Source organism: Tupaia chinensis, unplaced genomic scaffold, assembly GCF_000334495.1.
Source record: "Tupaia chinensis unplaced genomic scaffold, TupChi_1.0 Scaffold144899_1, whole genome shotgun sequence".
In the NCBI taxonomy this organism is placed as follows: Eukaryota; Metazoa; Chordata; class Mammalia; order Scandentia; family Tupaiidae; genus Tupaia; species Tupaia belangeri.
This window is the reverse complement of record NW_006204759.1, coordinates 4,033,444-4,054,858: the sequence shown is the minus strand read 5'-3', so window position 1 is coordinate 4,054,858 and position 21,415 is coordinate 4,033,444. Positions and strand designations below refer to the sequence as shown.

The 21,415-nt window shown below is 49.8% G+C and overlaps 2 protein-coding genes and 1 long non-coding RNA gene across 7 annotated transcripts in view; all 3 read left to right on the top strand.

Moving 5' to 3' along the window:
- The window catches only part of NCBP3 (nuclear cap binding subunit 3), a 46,413-nt gene extending 41,680 nt beyond the window's left edge, over positions 1-4,733 (top strand). The window contains exons 13-15 of one of the 2 annotated variants that reach the window (XM_027767890.1): positions 852-1,013; positions 2,163-2,325; positions 2,784-4,733. In XM_027767890.1, the coding sequence (XP_027623691.1) occupies positions 852-1,013; positions 2,163-2,325; positions 2,784-2,892 (434 nt within the window). In that variant the 3' untranslated portion in view covers positions 2,893-4,733. Of the gene's footprint in view, positions 1-851; positions 1,014-2,162 lie in introns of both variants that reach the window. The other variant, XM_006167595.3, reaches the window with a different exon arrangement.
- A 714-nt stretch (positions 4,734-5,447) lies between these two features.
- On the top strand, positions 5,448-10,814 carry LOC114005902 (uncharacterized). Its single transcript, XR_003547698.1, has 2 exons — positions 5,448-6,629; positions 10,174-10,814. It is a non-coding gene; the product is annotated as an uncharacterized LOC114005902 (long non-coding RNA).
- Positions 10,815-12,962: 2,148 nt separating this feature from the next.
- ITGAE (integrin subunit alpha E) overlaps positions 12,963-21,415 on the top strand; it is an 84,527-nt gene continuing 76,074 nt past the window's right edge. For all 4 annotated transcript variants that reach the window (XM_027767887.1, XM_027767889.1, XM_027767888.1 and 1 more), the window contains exon 1: positions 12,963-13,088. In XM_027767887.1, coding sequence (XP_027623688.1) covers positions 13,055-13,088 — 34 coding nt within the window. In that variant the 5' untranslated portion in view covers positions 12,963-13,054. The remainder of the gene's footprint in view (positions 13,089-21,415) is intronic.

Sequence of the window (21,415 nt, the reverse complement as noted above, 5' to 3'; positions counted from 1 at the left end):
TCCAGGGAAGTTGTCCACACCACTGTACCTTCTCCATTTTCCTCTCAGGAGTTTGGGCACATGCCCAGTGTATTTTTCAAGCTGCTGAGTCTGGGACTCGAACTATGAGGTCAGCCATGTGGGATTAGAGTGGGGCAGGGTAGAATGTTAGTAAGTAACAAGGGCCTCAACTAGTCAAGGATAGCAGAGCCAGAGTGGACGAGAAGGGAAACCTCGTGCTGGGAAGCGAGGGAGGAAAGGGAGAGAAGCCAAGGGCTCCCCCCGGAGTGGCTGCTCTGAGAGAAGCGGAGGTGCTGGGCACAGTGCAGGCCGGCTCAGGGATGTGTGGCTGTTGTTGCTGTTGTCGTTAGAGGAACTCTAGAAGACAGGCAGATTTCTGAGGGACGCTTGGAGGAAAACCAAATTTGCTTTGGGACAGCTTGCCTTGTCCTTTGCTTTTTGCCAGTCTTACTACATCTCTGGATTAAATGTAGTTAAGTTTATTGAGAAGTACTTATCAGTGACTTCTACCTTCAGGGAGCTAGCAAACTGTTAGCTGAAATTTTTGTAAATGTTATAGTCTCTTTGGTTCCATAGCAGGGTGGGGTGGGGGTGTTGATTCTGCTTTAGCAATTCCTTTCTGGAACAATCAACTGAAGTTTTTTCCCCCCTCTGATAGCCTCTACATCCAGATTTTCTGAGGGGAATCCAAACTGATTATAAAAAGAAAAGGCTTTTCTCCCCAACTGTGGCAGAGCCTGTGTTCTCACTCGGGGACACTGGGTACCAGGTCTTATAGTGATCTCGGGTTGACAGTACCGATAGCAAAGCACACACACATGGTCACACAAGTACTATTTCTGTTTTCTCAGATATACGTCAGCGGCTAGGAAAAAGACCATATTCTCCAGAGAAGGCGTTTAGTAGTAATCCAGTCGTTCGGAGAGAGCCCTCTTCTGATGTACATAGTAGGCTAGGAGTTCCCAGGCAAGACATTAAAGGCCTCTACTCTGATACTCGGGAGAAGAAATCGGGTATGTAACATTCGAAACTGATAGTAACGGAAATTGGGTAGGAACAGGGGATGGTGGATGTAGCGTAGAAACACTTTCTTAGCAGAAGGCAGAAAACAACTCTTGCCAAAAACTAAATGACTTTTTTCTTTCATTACAATTATTGTCATCATCATCATGATAATGCTAACAGTAGGAAAGTCAGGACATACTTTTCTAGGTTTTGTTTTTGATTTTTTGGTTTTGTTTTGTTTTTGTTTTTTGTTTTTTGTTTTTTGCTATAGGGCATGTGCTCTTGCCAGAAAGAGAGAGACAGAGAGACAGAAAGCAAGAAATCACCCCCCGGGCAGGTGGCCACACCACCATCCCTTTTCCTCCATTCTCCTCTTGGGATCTTGGGCACGCACGCACACGCTTGGCGTGAGTCCAAGCCACCGGGTCTGGGACTTGAACTGTGATCGACTACATGGGAGTCCAGTGACATAGCCATTATGCTAACTGCTGGTCCCTTTCTATGTTTTTCTATGTAAAAATGCATCATGACTTTACTAAGGACCCAGTAGTTTCATGTATACTAATTTCAGCCTATCTACATGCATACATATCCTACTTTTTCATGTAGTATTTTATTGTAGTTATTTTTCCACATTGTTATATTCTTCATAAATAAAACTTTTAATCGCATATTGTGGCTGTACCACAAAATTATAAACATGTATTTCTCTATTGTTAGATTTTAATATAACATTTTTAAAAAATAAACGGATAGTGGGCAGAATCTCTGAAATTGTGTAGTGCAGCAGGCCCATCAATTTGTAGAGTGTTAGAGCTGGAAAGGATCCAGGAATGGCCCCTTCCTGGCACAGTGACGTGGCACACAGGGTGAGGCAGATATAGGACAACGCTTCAGGTGATTCTGATGTGCTTTGTGCGGGGGCACCTGCACCAGCGATCAAACTCTCTTGTTGGAGAGGCCAGACCCCTCTGTTTGTAGGCAGGGGGCTGCAGCCATGGAAATGAAATTCCCCACCCAAGGCTGCATGGTGATTGCAGGGGTTTCAGACCACGGATACCTTCTGCACACCGAACGTGGGTAGAGCCCTGCTTCCTCCGTGCTACCCTGGTTCTCAGCATTGACCGCCAAACTGAAAAGCCTTTTCACCCAAACAGGTAGTTTATGGACTCGCTTAGGATCTGCACCCAAGACCAAAGAAAAGAATATGAAGAAAGTGGATCACAGGGCACTCGGCACTGAGGAAGATGACTCCGAGCTGCAAAGGGCGTGGGGGGCTCTGATTAAGGAGAAAGAACAATCTCGTCAAAAGAAGAGCCGGTTAGATAACTTACCATCTCTCCAGATTGAAGTTAGTCGGGAAAGCAGCTCTGGTTCAGAGGCAGAGTCCTGATGCCCCTGGGGCCTGTGGCAGCTGCCCTAAAGCCTGACATTCTTGCACAGGTTGGGCGCACAGTAGGAGCCTCCCCTGCAGGAGTTGGCACTCCTCTCATTCTTACTCATGCAGTCACCCTCTGCTCTTGCTACTTCAGCAAGACATCTTAAGAATGTGACGAGTTTTGAAGGGCATCTGTCTTTTGCTGCAGTTATAGTTCTGGGCCCTCAATTCTTTTCCCATCATCCCATAAGCTTTACCCTTTGAGGAAAAGGCAGCCCTCCAGATTTTGTAGACATTTTTCTTAATGTTTTTAACATTGTGTCTTTTAAAAGAAATGTTTTACACCGTTCATCCAAAGAGCAGAGAACTGAACTTCTCACTATTGCCTTGGCCCTGACAGCTGTTACCAGCACCCTTTTTCCAAGAAAAGTCAATTCCCAGGTGCTTATTGGACAGCCTTCGAGGGGGAAGATGAGGGAAGCTGCCCGCTCACTCTTCCTGGACCCTAGTGTGGGGGCCGAATCTCATGGACCTGCCTCGGAGGTGCACCAGTGCCACCCAGGTAGATAAGAGATGCAGCATCGATTGTGCTTCCGTCCCTCCATTGGGACTTCTGTTAGGGGCCTCTCTGAGCTGTCAGCTTGACGTGAAGATCGAGTTCAGTGCTGTGGGATTTTTAGGAACAAAAAACTGTGACTTTGAATTTGGGGTTGATTTTTGTGCTAGGGTTGGGGTTGTGGGTTAATGTTGAACAATTTTTAAGTCTGTATTATGTTTAAACAATATTAATGATTTAAAAGTTTAAATTTTTAATTTTTATATGTGGAAATTCTCCCTGTTGGCTACGGGGGGAGCTCAAGTGGTGTCTTATTTTGTGCTGTTAAATATATATTATATACTTTGGAAGAAGGCAAAGAGAGGAGTCTCTTTATTTTTAAATGATCCTACCTGTACAGTCTGTTGTACGTAGAGTTCAGCTCACTTTCCAGCCACCATAGGAAAACAACCCACCCATCCGCAGTGGGATCCTGTTGTTCGTTATCACTTTAAAAGTGATTCGTTGATATTTATTCTTTCTGTCTCCAACTTATGGCACCTGAAGACTTCTTTAAAACTGGCAAATAAGATATAGTTACCAAAACTTTGGGTTACTTTTAAACTCCTTTCATATTACTTTATCACAAAAAGGAGGTAGATTATTTTGTTTTCCTGTCTGATTCCCATTTTGAAGTATTTAATGTTGTGTTGCTCTACAGACTTAAAAGTGAGTTTTACTTCAGTTCACTAGAACTTGGGAGTTAGAGATGGTCATAAGTCTTTGTCCCTTTTGTGTTGTCACCATCCTTCACCTGTCCCGATGTTCTGCACTGGGTGCAACCTTGGGTCCTAGCGAGCTTTACTTGTGGCAAAGCTAATGACCACAGTGGTAGCTGATTATGCTGTGGTGCAAGTGGATGCAGAGCACACTCGTTAATAAAGAAAGGAAAGGCGGTGACACTTGGGAGTTGTAACAAAAACTTCCGTACTTTATTTTATTGGTTAATCTGCTTCTTCCTGCCTATAGAAAGATTAGAGCATTGCTAACTTAGTATGTTTCAACCTCCTACTCGGATTCTAGGAAAGCCACGGTTCTGGTTTTTCTACCAGCTGAGATCCAAGGTCTCTGGGACGTCTCAGCTTCTCGAGTCCTGTAAAACATATTGCTAAGAGCCAGGTTCTTAGGAGAAGTCAGAATTTGGGGAGTTGATACAGGGATAGTGCAAGGGCTTCAGAGTCAGAGACCTGGATGCCAGCCCCTGGCTCTGCGCCATGGACCTGGGCCTCCATTTCTCAGTGTAGCAACCGCACAGGCTGCTACCAGAGCTTCCGGCTTTGTGGGTGGGTCTCAACGTCTTCTCACCTTTCCCAAGTGGTGGCTGCTGTGCGCTGGTCAGCACTAGTTTCTATCGTAGGTAGGGGAAGGGTCAGGGAGAAAATACCCTATCCCCTTTCATTAGTTTCTGGTTCTGCTAATGGGAGGAAGATGTTCACGTGGTCAGGATCTCAACCAGCATGGTCTCTGTGGTTTAGAAAACGCCTCTTTGTAGACTTCTCTTTTTTTTTTTCCTCACTCATGACCCTTTCCCACCAGTAGTTTTGGCTCATTTGTCCCGTGGCTTTTTAGTACTCAGCATTCTCCTGCTAATGACCTCAAGGAAGACTTTCTGGAAGGGGAGTGTTGCACAATCAAACTGGGTCTTTGACAGGACCTAGGAAAGTGCCCACTTCAGCAGTGTTACCTATCTCATAAACGCAGAGAGAGAACCCAGAAAGGTAGCTGTAAAGACTTTAAGTTTTCCCAAAGGCGGCCTTATTAACCTCTCTCACTCTCCAGGCCCCACGCGAGCATTCAGACCTTTGATTTGGAATTTAGGAATGAGAAGGGACAGTCTTGAACAGCACCTTGGCAGGCAGCTTGGTATGCTTTTGTCCCCGGCACTCCTCATACAAATGGGCGGCTAGGGCTACTCACGTCTTTGCATCCGTCTTAGTTCTTTTTTTTTTTTCTTTTTTTTTTTGAGAGGTTTTTGCGATAGGGCATGCGTGCTCACCAGAAAGAGAGAGACAGAAAGCGAGGGGGCAGATGGCCACGCCACAATCCATTCTCCTCCATTTTCCTCTTGGGATCTTGGACACTCATGCACACGCGCCTGGCGTGAGTTTAAGCCACCAAGTCTGGGACCAGTTTAAGTCCCAAGGTCTGGGACTCGAACCATGATCAACTACATGGGAGTCCAGCGACATAGCCATTACGCTAACTGCTGGCCCCCTGCATCCCTCTTACTTCTTACATGTAGGAGATTTTAAATACATTTTTGCTGCTTAAATACTCATAGATACCTCACATTTCTGTTTCCCACTCTCCCTCTAGGGAGAGATATTTTAGAGATTTTTTTGCTATAGTACGCTGGTGCTCGCTAGAGAGACAAAGTAGAAATCACCCCCCTGGGGGGATGGCCATGCCACAATCCCTTCTCTTCCATTCTTCTCTTGGGATTTTGGGCACACACCCACACACGCGCGTGTGCCTGGCATGAGTTTTAAGCCTCTGGGTCCGGAATTCAAACTGTGGTTGACCACATGGGAGTCTAGCAATGTAACCATTACACCATCTGCTGGTCCCCAGCTCACATAATTAAAGTGTGCATATCAGTGGCTATTAGTGTGTTTGTAGGTTTGTGTAACTTTCACCATAGAACATTTTTATTACCAAGAAGAAACCTGTACCCATTGGCAGTTACTCCCCACGGGAATGACTCCCACTGACATAGTTCCCCAGCCCTCTCTCTGTCCTGCCTCAACCTTGCCTTCTTTTTTCTGCTCACCTTCAAGGTCTTAGGGGCCTCTCCAGAGGCGGTCCCCAACTTCAGAACTAGTGTTCTGCAGTGCTGCCGTGAAGAGATCTCAGCTTACTCTGGGGTTGGATTGTGAAGTCAGCACTTAGGATAAAATGGAATGTAATCAAAATTCCTCTTGAAAATCCCAAGGAAGGTGCACTGAAGACCAGCATCAGGAGGTCTGTGCAGTTGGTTCCTGCCCGTGTGAGAAGATTGTTGTTTCTTCGGTTGAGCACCAGGTGAAGCGGTTGGCCTGCAGTTAGGGCCACAGGGTCCAAAAGCTATCTAACCTTAGGTGTTAGAACCACTCTGAGGTGCGGTGCTCACTTTTGAGGTGCTCAGAACTGAGACAGGCCGCAGGAGAGAGAGGCATGAGCTGGCCACGCCCACCCTGGCTCACTGAGCGTAGGAGGGGCAGGTGGAATGGCCCAGATGATTTCCAGTTATTTTTCCTCGTACTTTTTTTTTGGGGGGGAGAAGACTGTGTTTAAATGAAATGTGCTTATAATGCTGAATCACTGTACCCCTACCCCAGCACACCTGTACACTGCACTGTTATTTCCTGTTTTTACTTTGTCTCTTTAGACTGTGCGCTCTATGAGGGCAAGGACCATGTCTGGTTTGTTCAGCCAGTTCCTCAGTGCCTGCTACCATGCCTGGCACCTACCTAGCAGGCCCTCCAAAACATAATGGATTTGCGAAGCCCCGTTGTCTAAGGCTCTGGGCCCTCTTCCAGGCTGGTCCTTGTTTTTCTGCCATGTACATACAACAGTTTATTTTCATGTTTGATTTTCCTTTTTAGCCTGTGAGCTCCCGACGAGCAGGCATCTTCGTGTTATCTCTATACCTTTCCGCCAGGCCAGCTCAGAGTAAGCATGCTTCAAAAGGGTTTGGGAAATGACTAATTCATGGTGACCCATCTCAGCTCTGTTGCCATTGTCTGTAGGCCAGTCTGACTCAGATGAGACCACCAGATTAGAAAAGAGGAAGGCTATTTTTTCTTATATATGTTATATGGTTATATAAGAAAAAATCTCATTAGGTAAGCCTCAGTAAACTTCAAACGGCCATATCTGAGCTGAAGCTTACCTAGGCCTGAAGAGAATTTGCTAGTTTAGACTTTTTTTTAAGAAAAGCATTCATCTGCTCTAGAGCAGGAGGAAGGGAAGCTGGCAGGAATGTGAGAGGCCCCAAAGAGGGACTGCTGAGCCAGTTCTGAGCTTCCAGTCCTGGTGGTGAGGAAAATGATGGGGTCCAAAGCAGGTGAAAGAAGCTCATCTCAGGCCACCTGCAGCTCCTTTGTGTAAAGCAACTCTCCTCCAACTTCCCACACGGAGCCTGTTAAAATTAGGATGAGATGCTGACCTGCTTGGATTTCCATCAACAGCAAATTGTAGCTTCTCAGATTCATCGCTGTACAGATACGTTTGATACATGAGTGTTTCATTTTATACTTTATGTAACAAGAAGTAAATGAAGTTAAACCCTTTTTTTTTTTTTTTTTTTTTTTTTTTTTTTTTTTTTTTTTTTTTTTTTTTACTTTTAATAACAGGAGAGAATGTTATTGATAATTTTGAGAATAGCACACTTGCGTCAAGGCAGTGTTTTTGCATATTCTAACCAACAATAAACATCTAGAACTTTTTTTTTCATGTTTACAAAATAAAACTTAGAAAATACCACAGCTTTTTCCCTGCAGTGAAACTCCATGCACATGTCCTAGAACTTTAGTGTTCCTGGGAGCAATGAGACAAGCGCTGCCTCAGAGGCTCTTTTGAATAGTCATGAGGCATTAAATGGGGTTTGCTGCACTATAAATAAAACTCTAGAGTATGAGTGGTGTTTAACGTACCAAAGTCACTACCCTGCCTCGATTCCATCTGCGTGAGCAATTCCAGAGGCCTTTTCTGCATGCCACATTCTTTTTTCTTTTTATTTTTTACTTTTTTTTTTTTTGAGAAGTTTTCGCTATAGGGCACGTGCGCTCACCAGACAGACAGAGAGAGACATAGAGACAAAAAGCGAGAAATCACCCCCCAGGGGGGATGGTCACGCCGCAATCCCTTCTCCATTCTCCTCTAGGGATCTTGAGCACGCATGCACATGCGCCCGGCGTGAGTTTTAAGCCACCAGGTCCGGGATGCAAACCGTGGTCGCCTACATGGGAGTCCAGCGACATAGCCATTAGTCTGTCTGCCTTTTTTTTTTTTATTATTATTATTGCCAGAGGGCATGTGCAGGAGCACTGGTGTGAGGGAGAGGTGGAGGGAGAGGTAAAGAGAGGGAGGGAGAGAGGGAGGAAGGGAGGGAGAAAGAGGGTCAAAGCACCCTCCAAAGGGTTGTAGTCATGCTATAAACTCTTCTTCATTTCTTCAGCTGTGAGGATTTGGGGCACGTGCACACATTCCTGGCATGTTTTCCAAGCCACCAGGGCTGGGATTTAAAGTGTGGTCGACCGTGGGGGATCCAGCCCCCCTAACCACTAGACCATAGGGGTGGCCCCAACTGTCAGCTTTTTATTTATTTTAATTTTTTGATAGTTCTTTTTGTTAAGAATTGTCTATTTAATTTTATTTATTGTTATTTTTATTTGTTACAGAGCAAGTACACTCACCAGAAACACAGAGAGATAGAGCAAGCTGCCAGGTCCAGGACTTGAACCACAGTTTGCCTTGTGGGAGTTTAGCACCTTAACCACCATACTACCTGGTGCCAACTTTTAAATGCTCACAAACCAAGGGATCTAAAGGCAGGAGCAGTAGTGGTAAAGAATCCTGGCTCTGGAGGAGACAGACCTGTTCCAGTCCTGATTCTGCCATTTACTAGCCACGTGTCTTTGGACAGAGTACGTCCCCTCTCTGCAGGAGCCAGCATCTCCGTCTGTGAAATCGGGGTAACTGTTGAGGGTGTGAGAGGATCGGATGAGGATCCGTGTGCGCCCTTGGCACCGAGTCTGTCGCCTTTCTGAGCAACTGGTCAGTGCTGGAACTTACTCTATACTCTCACGCCTCAGCTCTCCTGTGGGCCTGGGCTGCATGTCCTCACTCTTCCTAATTCATTCTTCCCAGCTTCTAGGGCAAGTGGGTGATTAAAAGTCTTATTTTAAAATAATTTCAAAATCACAGAACAGATTCAAGGGTAGAACAAAGAATGTCTTGCCATATTTTTTTGTTTGTTTGTTTGTTTGAGAGGTTTTTGCTATAGGGCACGTGCGCTCGCCAGACAGACAGAGACATAGAGACAGAAAGCGAGAAATCACCCCCCCCCCCCGAGGGGATGGTCACGCTGCAATCCCTTCTCCTCCATTCTCCTCTCGGGATCTTGGGCATGCACGCACACGCGCCCGGCGTGAGTTCTAAGCCACTGGGTCCAGGACGCGAACTGCGGTTGACTACATGGGAATCCAGCGACATAGCCATTACGCTAACTGCTGGTTCCCCGTTTTGCCATGTTTTATCATTCATTCTTTCCCTCGTCTCCTCTCTAAACTCTTTCTTTACCTCCTCTTTGAAACATTAACTGTTTGAGAGTTATTTGCATGCATAATGCCTCTTTCATCCTGAAATGTCTTAGTGTAGCTTTCCTAAGAACAAGGACATCTTATGTCCATAGTAGTCAAATTCAGGAAAGATGTCATCTTATGTGATCAGTAACCTGGGTGCTCATTTGTACTTCACGTTTTAACTTTACCAACTGTCTCAACATTGGTTTCTCTTTTTTTTTTTTGAGAGATTTTTGCTATAGGGTGTGTGTGCTCACCAGAGACAGAGAGAGACAGAGACAGAAAAAGTGAGAAATCACCATCCTGGGGGAAAGGCCACACCACAGTCCCTTATCTTGAGATTTGGGGCACACACATATGTACGCTGTGTGAGTTTCAAGCTGCCAGGTCCAGGACTCGAACCATGTGGCAGTCAGCCCCATGGGAGTCCAGCACCCCAACCACTATGCCACCTGCTGGCCCCCCAGTATTGGTTTTTACAGCAACCTTTTTGGGGGCTAGGATCCAATCCGGGATCAAGCACTGCTTTCACTTCCCCTGTTTCAGTCTCTTTTAATCTGGGGTAATTCCTCAGCATTTTACTAAAGTCTTTGATGTGATGACATTGACGATTTTGAAGACTAAAGTCCAGTTTATATTGTAGAATACCCCTCAGGTTGGTCTCTTAACATTTGTCTAAGGTGAAATGGGTAGGAACACACTTTCACGTTGTTCAGTTAAGTGTGTATTTGCTGAGCTCCCAGCCTGTACTAGGCTGTGTGTGGGAGTGCAGTGAATAAAAGCCTGGCTCCTGACTTTGGGGCCTTCTGTGTGGGTTTGTGGGGAAAGCAGCTGCCATCGGGTGGGCTTAATGGGCCTCTGTATGTGGTCATGACTAGAGGCACTGACAAGCTTGGATAAATACATCTCAGGTGGATACAGGATGAGTCAACCTTCTAGATCTACAGAGATGCAGAAATGGCCCTGCTCCCTACCCAGTATCCAGCCGTCGATTTGCCTGGCCTCCTGAAGTACCCTGAAGTCGACACTCCAAAGGCGAAGTCTTGTTACCTCAAGAAATCTCAAGTGATCCACAGTCTTGGGTTCCAGCCCTGCCCTACCAAGGATCTGCTCTGTGACTTTGGGTGACTCTTCCGCCCTCTTGGCCAGTGCTGGGAAGAGAGTCCTCTTGTGGCTCTTTACTAAATACCCTGGGAACTCTGAATGAATTAGGGGCAGGAGGACAGTCACTGAGCTCCAGAGTGGTGGGAAGTCAGGCTGGGGCCGGTCCCGACCCAGCCTGGGACAAGATTAAGCAAACCTAGAATGGCCTTCATCGTGATCTGGCAGGAAAGTCATCAGACCTGGAACCTCTTTGGCTTCTCTGCTGGGTGGTTATACAGCGTGAAAAATGGTGACTTGTGATCTCAACTCAGCCGTGTAAGATCTAGTCCTAAGTGTTGTCAGACCAAAGCAGACAATGCAAAAATGTTGGAAGTATCATCAGATCTTTACACCAAGCAGGCTTTCAGTGTGAGAAACAAAATAAAATTGATTTTCATCTAGTCACTTAGTTACCATTGTCCACTTTATATTAACACTTCAAAATGCTGTCCTTGGGGGCTACAGACAAGCATGTGAGAGAGACATGTAATCCCCTGCCTTTCTGCATTTAAATTAAGATGAAATAAAATGTAAAGTTGAGCTCCTCAGTTGCTCTGGTGCCATTTTAAGGGCCTTGTAGACACCTGTGGCTGATGACTACAGTACTGGTCTGTGCAGATCTAGAACAGAGCCATTCCTGCAGAGTGCTGTTGGACAGCACTGCTCCACTGTCCAACCACCTGGGAAGCAGAGGTGATGCCCTTCTGTGACAAAGACGTGGCCACACAGGGCAAATCTGACAGATTGTGGTTAGTACTTCAATATGACTGCAAACTCTGCTGCTCTGGAATGCTGCAGTGGATCAGAGTATGCGGAAGGACTTACAGCATTTTACCTCTTCTGCTCTTCTCATGACTCAGAGTCCCAGTAAGTCATTGTCAACATCTGGGTGCTATAGCCAGATTTTTTTTTCCTTAGGTTTTTGCCAGATGGTGTGTGCACTCGCTGGAGAGAGAGAAAGAGAGAAAGAGAGAAATCACACCCATATGCACCTCCAGGGGGAATGGTTGCACTACAGTTTCTCATCCATTCTCAGGATTTGGGGCATACATGCACATGCACCCAGTGTGATTTTCAAGCCACCAGATCTGGGACTCAAACTGTGGTCAGCCATGTGGGAATCCACAGTGCCTTAATTAACTACCGTGCCACCTATTGGCCTCAGAAGCCAGTTTTTGTTTGTTTGATTTTTATTAAAGATCATCATTAATTGTAAATTGCCAGAGAATATATACCTTTGCCAGAGAGAGGGATAAAGCATCTCCCAGTGGGGTGTGGTCATGCCACAATCCTTTCTCCATTTCTCCATCCTGTTGGGACTTGGGACATACATACATATATGACTAATATGTTTTTCAAGCCTCTAGGATTGGTGTTCAGATCATGGCCAGTCATGTGGGATCTGGCTCCCTTAACCATTAGGCTAAGGGGCCTGGCCCCGGAGCCAGATTTTAGAGAATCCAGCCAGAGTTGGATTGGGGTGGTAGTTTCAGTTAGTGCATTGCGTCTTCTCACTTGGCCTCTATAGCTCTAGGGTCTTGAGTGTAAGGCCTTTGCTCAATAAAAGAGGGCTGTTTCTGGGGCAGAGGAGGCCCAGTCTCACTTTGGAGGCAACCACCACTGATGGCCCTGCACTGGAAGCCAGATTCCTGGTGACGACTTCTGTGGCAGGACAGGGGCCTGGGACTCACTCTCCTGGGTGATACAGACTATCGGCTGGACTAATATTGCTCCTGCAGGTCAGCCAGGTGGCTGGACCTCACATGGCCAGCGACGTGGTTTGAGCCCCAGTCCAGCGGCTTGATAAACACACCAGGCATATGTGCATGCCTGCCCAAAATTTTGAGAGGAGAATGGAGAAGGGAATGCAGCATGGCCACCCCTACCTCCTTGGAAGTGCTTTCTCATTTTCTATGTCTTTCTCTCTGTGTCTGACTCCAGCGAGCACACTATAGCAAATTTTAAAAAAATACACACACACACACACACACACACACACACATATAGGACTAGCAGGTGGTGTGGTAGTTAAAGCACTGGATCCCATGTCCAACGTGGTTTGAGTCCCAGACCCTGTGGCTTGAAAAACATGCTGGATGCATGTGCACATGTGCCCACAAAATCCCAAAAGGGGAATGGAGGTGAAGGGATTGCAGTGTGGCCATCCCCTCGGGGGTGCGGGGAGGCAGATAATTTCTCACTTTCCCTCTCTCTCTCTCTAGTGAGCTCATAAGCCCTATGGCACAAATCTTAAAAAAAAAAACAAAAAACCACACACACACACACACACACACACACATGGCTCCTGCACCTCCAACATGAGCTGCTGAGAGCACCAGAACTGTGGCCCTGGGCAAACCTCTGCTCACCACTCCACAACAGTGCGTGAAAGGGTGACTGAAGGAGTGGGTTAACAGGTGTCGCCAGGCTCCCAGGACCCAGCCCCCAATTGCTGAGGAAAGCCACGTGACTGACTATGTGTAAGTGGGAGTGTCTGTCTACTTAAAAGTGCCTATCTGTGGGTCCTGGCCTCCCTGTGTGCCTCTGTCCCCGCCTCCTGGCCTCCCAAGCTGAGGAGGGGAACTGAGTGGCTGAGACCGCCTGCAGCTGCCAGCTCGGCCACACACAGCTGCTTCTGCTCCAGCTAGGATGTGGCTCCTCCACGCTCTCCTCTGCATGACCAGTAAGTCAGCCTCACCTGCCCCCAGGCTGCTGTGCCCTCAGCTCCACTGGGATGTCTGCAGAGCACAGCCTTGTCTGTCTGCTGGGAAGGCTTAGGGCCAGAGACTGCGCTTCTCCAGGGAGGTGTTCTGTCTCGTGGGTCAGAGCTCCAGGCTTGTTGGGAAGGCCTTTCTGAAGCCGTGGTGGCATTGCTGACAGCCTGTGGCTTTAAACCCCAGTCTCCACCACCCCGTTCCTCCTCCAAGCCTCCTCTCTCCCACCCAGCCCTCTGCCCTTGGCACCCACTTGGACAGGTCCTCGGGTATGTGTCGTTTGTTCTCAGAGCATGGAGGTTAATGTGGCTCACTCCACCCAGCAGAGCACCCGTCTGTTACAGAGCAGGGGTTCAGCTGATGAGAGTGAGGACCCTGTGTCTGCATGGTAGAGGGTGAGCATGTTGGGGGGAGCCTGCTTCCTGTTCCTGTTGTTTGGGCCAGTGTGAGTACCGGTATGTCAGTGGAAGGGGCACTTCTGCTGCTGCATGGTGGTCCCTTCTGGCTTTTCAACTTCCCGTGGAAGCCTCTCTGGGCAAGTCCAGTTCTGAGCCTGCCCACAAGAGCTACGGGAAGAGACAGAGCATGGTCAAGGAGGCTTCGAGGCTGTGCAGGTCAAGCCTGAGGCCAGGTGGTCCCGCCTGGGGATCTGGCAGACTTCCCGGGGTCTCCAGTCCTGACCAGAAGCTTGGCAGAGGAATTAGATGGGCATCAGGTGTATCTTGTTTAAAGGTTCCTGGGAGCCTGAGTCCTCCTTGAAGGATGGGCTGGAGCCGGTGGGCACCTGTGTCTGAGAGAGCCGGGTCCGTGCTGGGAAGGGACTCGGGGTTAGCAAATCCACCATGAGGTCAGATCACCCAGAAGCTGGCCAAAACATGCCTAGGACACCAACCAAGTTCATGCTTTGAGACAGATTTTAACATTTGGCATTTCAGAAACATCATGGAAAGATCAAAACCTCATTCCATTTCCTTTTCCTTATTTTACCATTTAGACTTTTCTTTATTTTCAGTTACCATGGGATGTGAAAAGGGTCTCGCTCTTTTTATGGAGGTGCTTAGACTTGACTCTGGCCCACCCTCTCCCAGGGCAGAGGAGGAGACGGAAGCCCAGAGACAGGCAGTGGACGTTGAGGGTTGTGAGCAGGTGCCAGCAGAGATGGGACTCAAGCCGGCCTCCGTTCTACCTCCCAGCTCTAGAATGCTCCATGGCCCGGGACACAAGCCCTGGCGTCACGGGGCTCCTGTAGCCTCTAGGACAATCACCCATTACCTCAGCGCCTGTCTCAGCAGCTGACACAGGGAACCCTTTCTGAGGCCTAGGCACTTGCCAAGCCGATGGACAGCAGACAGCGACATGGAGAAGACTCGGCAGGGAGACCACACAGCCTGCATCTTGGCTAAGCTGTGGGGACAGGGTGAGAGTGGGATCCCGTAGCTCTAGTCCAGGTGGTTGAAATGAGGCTGACTGTTCCGCTCCACTTGGGGATGGGCAAGTCCTGGAGAGCTTCCTGGAGGAGGTAAGACTGGTGCTGACTCTCAGGGGCAGTTGAGAGTCTGAGAAAATGGCAAGAAAGAATCAAGGAGCGTGGGCAGAGCCTCTTAGACTGCAACCGCAGGCCCAGGAGTATGAATCCTGTGATGGCTGGGCCTCCCGAGGCTGGAGAACTGTCCCTGCCCTGTCTCTGACCTCCCACCTTCCTTGCCACTCACCCTGACGTCCACAGCTGTCATCCCTGGGAGCAGGTGAGATTTTAGAAAGGAGAATCAGGCCCAGACACACGGACACACCGAAACCCTGGAATTGCCCACAGCCCGGCCCCCAGTCCCATCACCTGCTGCTGCCGTATAGCCCACTGTCCCCAGGTCATTCTTTAATTCTGAACTCATTCCGTGACCACAGCAGCTCACTTCTCCATTCAGGGTCTGAAAGGTTAGGCCTACATCCCTCACGGTGTGCAGAAGGAAGCTGCTCTCAGCACACACGACTTACAGGGGTGAAGAAGCAGGAGCCGGCAGTCAGCTTGCTCTGCCGATGCCACAAGCCCAGGCTGAGGCCCTGCTAGGAGAGGGGGAGGGCGGCAGACCCCGCTCTGTCTGGGGCACAGGTCTGGACTGTGTGTAGGTGTGTGATAGAAGATGCCAGTCCTTAGTGGGGGTGGGGACAGTGCTGCCGAGTGGGCCCTGAGGTTGGGGGGGTCTTCAACGAGTTCAGACTGGTGGGAAGAGGGGCCTTCCCTGCAGGGAAACAGACCAAGACGTGGGGGCGGGAGGAGTGTGGGTTTTAGAAGGTGAAAGGTGAGGTTTGAGAGGGAGCAGAAAGCTGCCTGCCCACCCCACCCCAGAGTAGGACGTGCTGGGCCCTGATGATGAGGGCAGAGGGGAGGCGCCGTCCCTGTCCTGGGGTCCCTGTGGAGAGAAAGACCACACGCAGTCACTTCTCGGGCCCCAGCCGGAGCGGACACCTTTACGTCTCGTGACAAGGGAGTGGGGAAGGGCGCTGCAGGCAGAGGGCACAGCTCACGCCGAGGTAGAATGTCAGGGAGATGCAGTGTCGGGGCACCAGGCAGGCAGGCAGCAGCCCCGTGGGACCCCGACGTGTCTGCCCTTCCCTGGCAAGCCGGCTTGTATGGGCCGTGCATGGGCCAAGTGTGGGGCGTGTCCAGGTATATGTGGTAAGCACGGGGTATATCAGGGGTGTATAGGCCATGGTGTATGTCTGGGGTGATTATGGGATGTGTGTGGCGTGTAGGGTGTTTATGGGGTGTATGGGGCCTGTATGCGGTGTGCATCCTGGATTCAGAGAGTGTGTGCATGTGTGTGTCGTATATGGGAGGTGTAGGGCGTTTATGGGGTGTGGGGCATGTGTGGAGTGTGGAGCATGTGTGGGGTGTGTACGCTGCATTAGAGGGTGTGTAATGTGTGTCTGGCGTGGGTATGGTGTATGTCGGTCAGTATGGGATGTATGGGTTGTGTGTGGTGTGTAGGGTGTTCGCGGTGTGAATTGGGGCATGTGTGGGGTGTGTACGCTGCATTAGAGGGTGTGTAATGTGTGTCTGGCGTGGGTATGGTGTATGTCGGTCAGTATGGGATGTATGGGTTGTGTGTGGTGTGTAGGGTGTTCGCGGTGTGAATTGGGGCATGTGTGGGGTGTGTACGCTGCATTAGAGGGTGTGTAATGTGTGTCTGGCGTGGGTATGGTGTATGTCGGTCAGTATGGGATGTATGGGTTGTGTGTGGTGTGTAGGGTGTTCGCGGTGTGAATTGGGGCATGTGTGGGGTGTGTATGCTGCATGCAGAGTGCACACGGTGCGTGTGGGGCGTGGGGTATGTGTGGGCGGTACAGTGTCCGGCACGTATGGGGCATGTACGGCTTGCAGGGCGTGTATGGAGACTTAGGGGCAGCCTGCCCTGGGCGGCCTGTAATGAAGCGGTAAGGGACGTGGCGGGCCCAGAGTGTCAGGTTCAGGAGCTTGGACATCGCTGAGTGGGCCACAAAAGCCACAGAAGGTCTTGTGCAGGACAGTGACAGCCATGTGTTGTGTGGAAGGAGGAGTCAGGAAGGAGGCTCTGCCGGGGTCCAGTCCCTGTGTTGGGGAGGGCAAGCACAGGGAGGAGGAGCCTCGAGAAGCATTTAGAAAGAAATCGGGAGACCTACCAGTGTGTCGCGAAGCCTAGCACACCTGGTGCTCAAGGCCTGCTGGCCATTCGTGGTGTTAGGTGGACAGTGCATGGGGAGGTGAGGAGGGCTCAGGCGGCTGTGTGGGGGGGAATGCGATGACGAGGCTCCAGGTAGAAGACCTAAGTGGCTGGGCCAAGGGTGTGCATTTCGAGCTGCTCCCAGGACAGGAGCTCTGCAAGTGTTCTGAGGCCTGATCCTCCCACAAGGCCTGAGGGTTCTGGGCCGGGCATCAGGACACCTGAGTCTAGGTCAAGTCTTCAGCCGGACCTTTGTGTAAATGTGGGCAAACCAAGCCCAAGTGCCAGTGCATTGGGTAGATGGAGGTCGGGGTGGAGGCGGTGGTGGCGACAGGATGGTGGGAGGGTCTAGTCTGACTCAGCGAGACTTTGTGGCTGAGGACAGCTCAGGAGAGGCAGCCCTGTGGGTATTGTGGTGACTGACGCTTGTCAACTGGGCTCCCAGGTTGGATAGCATGTGAGGGGGGCTGAGGCGGAGGGCAAGGCCATGAGAGGATGTGGCAGGCCCTCCCCCTGAGTCTCCCCTCTAGCACCCGCATCCCCTGCTGCTCTCAGTGCGTCAGACACTGGGCAGGCACCTCCCCGGCTGATCTGCACAATGACATATGTTGGATGGAGGTAGCCGAAGTGAGGGAAGCCCGCAGTCTTTCCATAACTCCATGGCAAAGCACAGACTTGGTCTCAAGACTGCCTCCCTTGGGGGTCCTTCCCTCTCATAGGGAGGGTTATTGACCTAGGGACAGGCCGAGCAAAGGAGAGATGCCAGGGGCCTGGAGGGAGCCTGCTTGAACAAGATGGACCAGGCCTGGAAGATCCCAGGCACCAGCTGGCTCTCAGGGAAATCTCAGCAAATGCAGTGACCACCCCCCCACCACACATGTACACACACGTGCATGTGTGCACATGCACGCACACACATGCGTGGATGCTCCTGCCACTGCCTTACTGGAAGTTCTTGTTGGACTTAATGTTGAGCTCTGCCCCAGCTCAGTGGGCTACTTGCGCAGCGAAGCCACACCCAGCACAAGCAGTGCCCAGCTTCTGGGGGCCGTGTGTGACCCTCCTTTCTCTTTTACCAACCCTTCAGTGCCTCCAGCTTTTACTACAGGCTTGAGAAGCAGGCAGACCTGGGCACAGACACAAATACTCAGTTTCCTGTTGACCACGAGCCAGTCACTCAACCTCTCTGAGCCTCAGCACATCACAGGGGGCCTGGAAGACGCAGGTGCTCCAGGAGGCTGGCCTCAAGCATCTCTGCTCATCAACCCTTCCCTCCCTGGGTGCGAGATCCCTCAGCTGGACAAAGTGAAGATGGAGATGGGTGAAGTGAGACGTAGGAGTGTGTGGGCCACTCTGACATTTGCGGGGCACCTCTTCTGGGACTGGCCCTGTGCTGAGTGGGGTTCAGCTGTGATAGGGGTGTCATGGATGACTCAGATCAGATCGGATCGCAGACTTGTGGCAGACAGACTTAATCATGCTCGCTCTGACTCTGACAGGACTTAGTCAGCCCCAGACAGACAGTAGGGGATACCGACGGGGCTCAGACACCAGTGAGTTCCTCTCAGTGTCTGGACTGAACTCTGGCTCCTGGCCGGAGCAGGGCCACAAAGGGTGGCAGAGGTGGGGCAGTAGTGAGGAAGGCCTGTGGGCAAAGCACACAGCTTGTCCACAGGCCTGGAGGGGCGCAATGTGCAGGTGCTATTCAGGCAGTGGGATGGACAGGAGCTCGAGAGCCTGCCTGGGACAGGGAGCCTTGGGCTGGGTTGGGAGGCACCACAGACACCCAACTGGGAAGACTGGAGATTACTCTGGGGTTTCAAACCATGTCTTTCAGTTCCACAGACAGTTAAAAGGGCATTTGCCCCTTGTAATAAGCTGGTAATTTTCACTTTTTAGTTATTTTCTATTCATTCTGCTGACCTCCCATCTTTCCCTGGCCTAACTAACAAAGAAACTCAGAGCTCGGCATGAGTTGGCCGTGGAGACAGCCAAACTTCTGCTGGTCATCTTTTTTTGTAAAGAGGTTCGTCTTAGGGCACCTGCGCTTGGTGGGGAGGGGGGAGGGAGGAGCGAGGAACATAGGGTGGGGAGACAGTGAGAGGGAAAAATGAGAACTCACCCCCCAGGGAGGATGGTCACACCGCAATCCCTTCTCCTCCATTCTCCTCCCGGGATCTTGGGCATGCACGCACATGTGCCTGGCGTGATTTTCAAGCCACCGCTTCTGAGACTTGAACTGTGGTCAGCCACATAGGAGTCCAGTGATATAACCGCTAGGCCATCTGCCAGACTCCTGCTATCCATCTTTTATCTAAGCTCGAGATTCATGGAGGACAGGGCAATCCTCTTCCTGACCTGGGAGTCTTGATCTGGAACCGCTGAGGGTCTGTGGGTGGGTGGCAGGAGATCCCTCACCCAGCACGGACCAGCTGTAGGCCATTGAACCAGACCCTGGGCAACGTAGCAAATGAGGCAGACAGGCTGGCCCTTGCAAGACGCGCCACCTGATGGGGGGACAGTCACAACCACAGTAAACAAGGAGATGAGCAAGTCCATTTCTGATGGCAGCAAGTGCTGTCGAGGCTTGTGAGGAAGAGATTGCCCAGGCGAGGTGTGGGGTCAGGAAAGCCTCTCCTTGGAGGATGGGAGGAAGCTTTGGGCAAGGGGAAGGTTCTGTACAAATATGCACGTGGTGCGTGGGGAGGGTGCCGATGCTTTCATCTGGTTCTCAAGCGATCCATGACCCCCAAAGAAGGAAGAACTCATGGTCAGATTATGTTGTCTAATACTTTGGGGTAATGGCAGGGAGGGCACAAGCAGCAGCTCTGGGAAATTCGGGGGTGCAGGGCTTGTTTAGCCAGTGTTATTGCTGATGAGACCCTCCAGAAGTTTTTTCTGGTTTCAATGACAAGATTAGTTGTGCTTCCCCGGAATGTTTTTGATTTTTTTCCGTCTTGCGGATGCCGTGAATTGATGTTGATGGATTGTTCTCATCTTTGTATTTGCTTTGGAAAAACTTAGTTCATCCATTTATGCCTCTATTCAACAGATAATTTCATTAAGTGTCTATTGTGTACCAGTGCTGCGACAGAGACAAAAGTGGGCGGTCACAGAAAGTGCCCTCACTCGGTGGAGTTAGCTGGGGACGACTTCGCGGCTTAATGGGATCCTTCCCTTTGGTAACCATCATTTTCCTGCTGCCTCCCCCTTTTTTTCTGCCTGCTCCAATATTTTCAATGAGGTTTTTTAAAAAGAATTATTTAATTAAATTAATTAATTTATTTAAATTTGACGAGAGAGGGGCAAAGTGAGAGAGAGGGAAAGTGAGAAAGCACGTCGCAGTTGGCCACGTGCGAGTCCAGCACCCTGAACCATCATGCCACCTGCCGGCCGCTCAGTGAGTTTTATCTTCCTGTACTGTGTGTTTTTATGAGTCACCCCAGATCACTCGGGCCAAGCAGCAGTAGAATGTAAAAGAAATACAGCCCAGATGCCTGTTTCGGGCCAGGCTCAAGGAGAGGGACTGGGAATTAAGGCATCAGAGACATAAACCCTGTCCTCGGGCTTCACACGGGCCTCTTCCCCCTTGAGCCTTTGGAAGGTTGGTTGGTTTTGTTTTCCATTTAAATGTGACCCTTCTTTTTTTAGAGAAGTTTTGGCTATAGGGCGATTTCTCTCTGTCTCTCTGTCTCTCTCTGTCTTTCTGGCGAGCGCACGCACTCTATAGCAAAAACCTATCCAAAAAATTTTATTTGTTTGTTTGTTTATTTATTTATTTACTTACTCCATAAGAGAGTAAGAGACAGAGGGAGCGAGCTACAGCACCTTCGACGGGGTCCTGACTCCACTAGTCTCTCCAACTTCAGCCAGCCGTATCATGGGCACACATGCCTGCTGTACTCAGGGGGGTCTCTAGACACAAACTGGGAACCTTCCCAGGTAGGTGACCATTGCAGAGTCACATTTTCATTTCTTTGCTGGCTTGTTGCGGTTTTTGCCATAAGGTGTGTGTGCTCTCTGGAGAGAGAGGGGGAGAAAGGGAAAGTGAGTGATCACCTCCCAGGGTGATGGTGGCGCTGCAGTCTCTTCTCCTCCAGTCTCTTCTGGGGGTTTTGGGCATGCACACACACATGTGCTAGGGTGATGTTCAAGCCTCTAGGTCTGGGACTTGAACCGTGGCTGGCTCTGTGGGAGTGTGGTGTCCCAGGCACTACAGCACCTGCTGGCCCCCAGAGTGTCACATTTTAGCACTGCGCCATCGTTCTACCTCAGAGGTTGTTTTTTTTTAAATTTTTTTAAAGAGTTTTTTTTTGCTGTAGGGCACATGCGCTCGCCGGAGACACAGAAAGAAAGGTAGAGAAAGTGAGGAATCAACCCAGAGGGCCGCAATCCCTTTTCCTCCATTCTCCTTCTCAGGATTTTGAGCACACATGCACATGCACCCAGCATGAGTTTCAAACCACCGAGTCCAAGACTCCAAATGTGGTCGGCAGTGTGGGAGTCCAGCACCCTTAACCACTATGCCACCTGCCGGCCTCTTGAAAGGTTGATTTTTTTTTTTTAAGAATTATTTTATTTTACTTTATTTCTTTTAA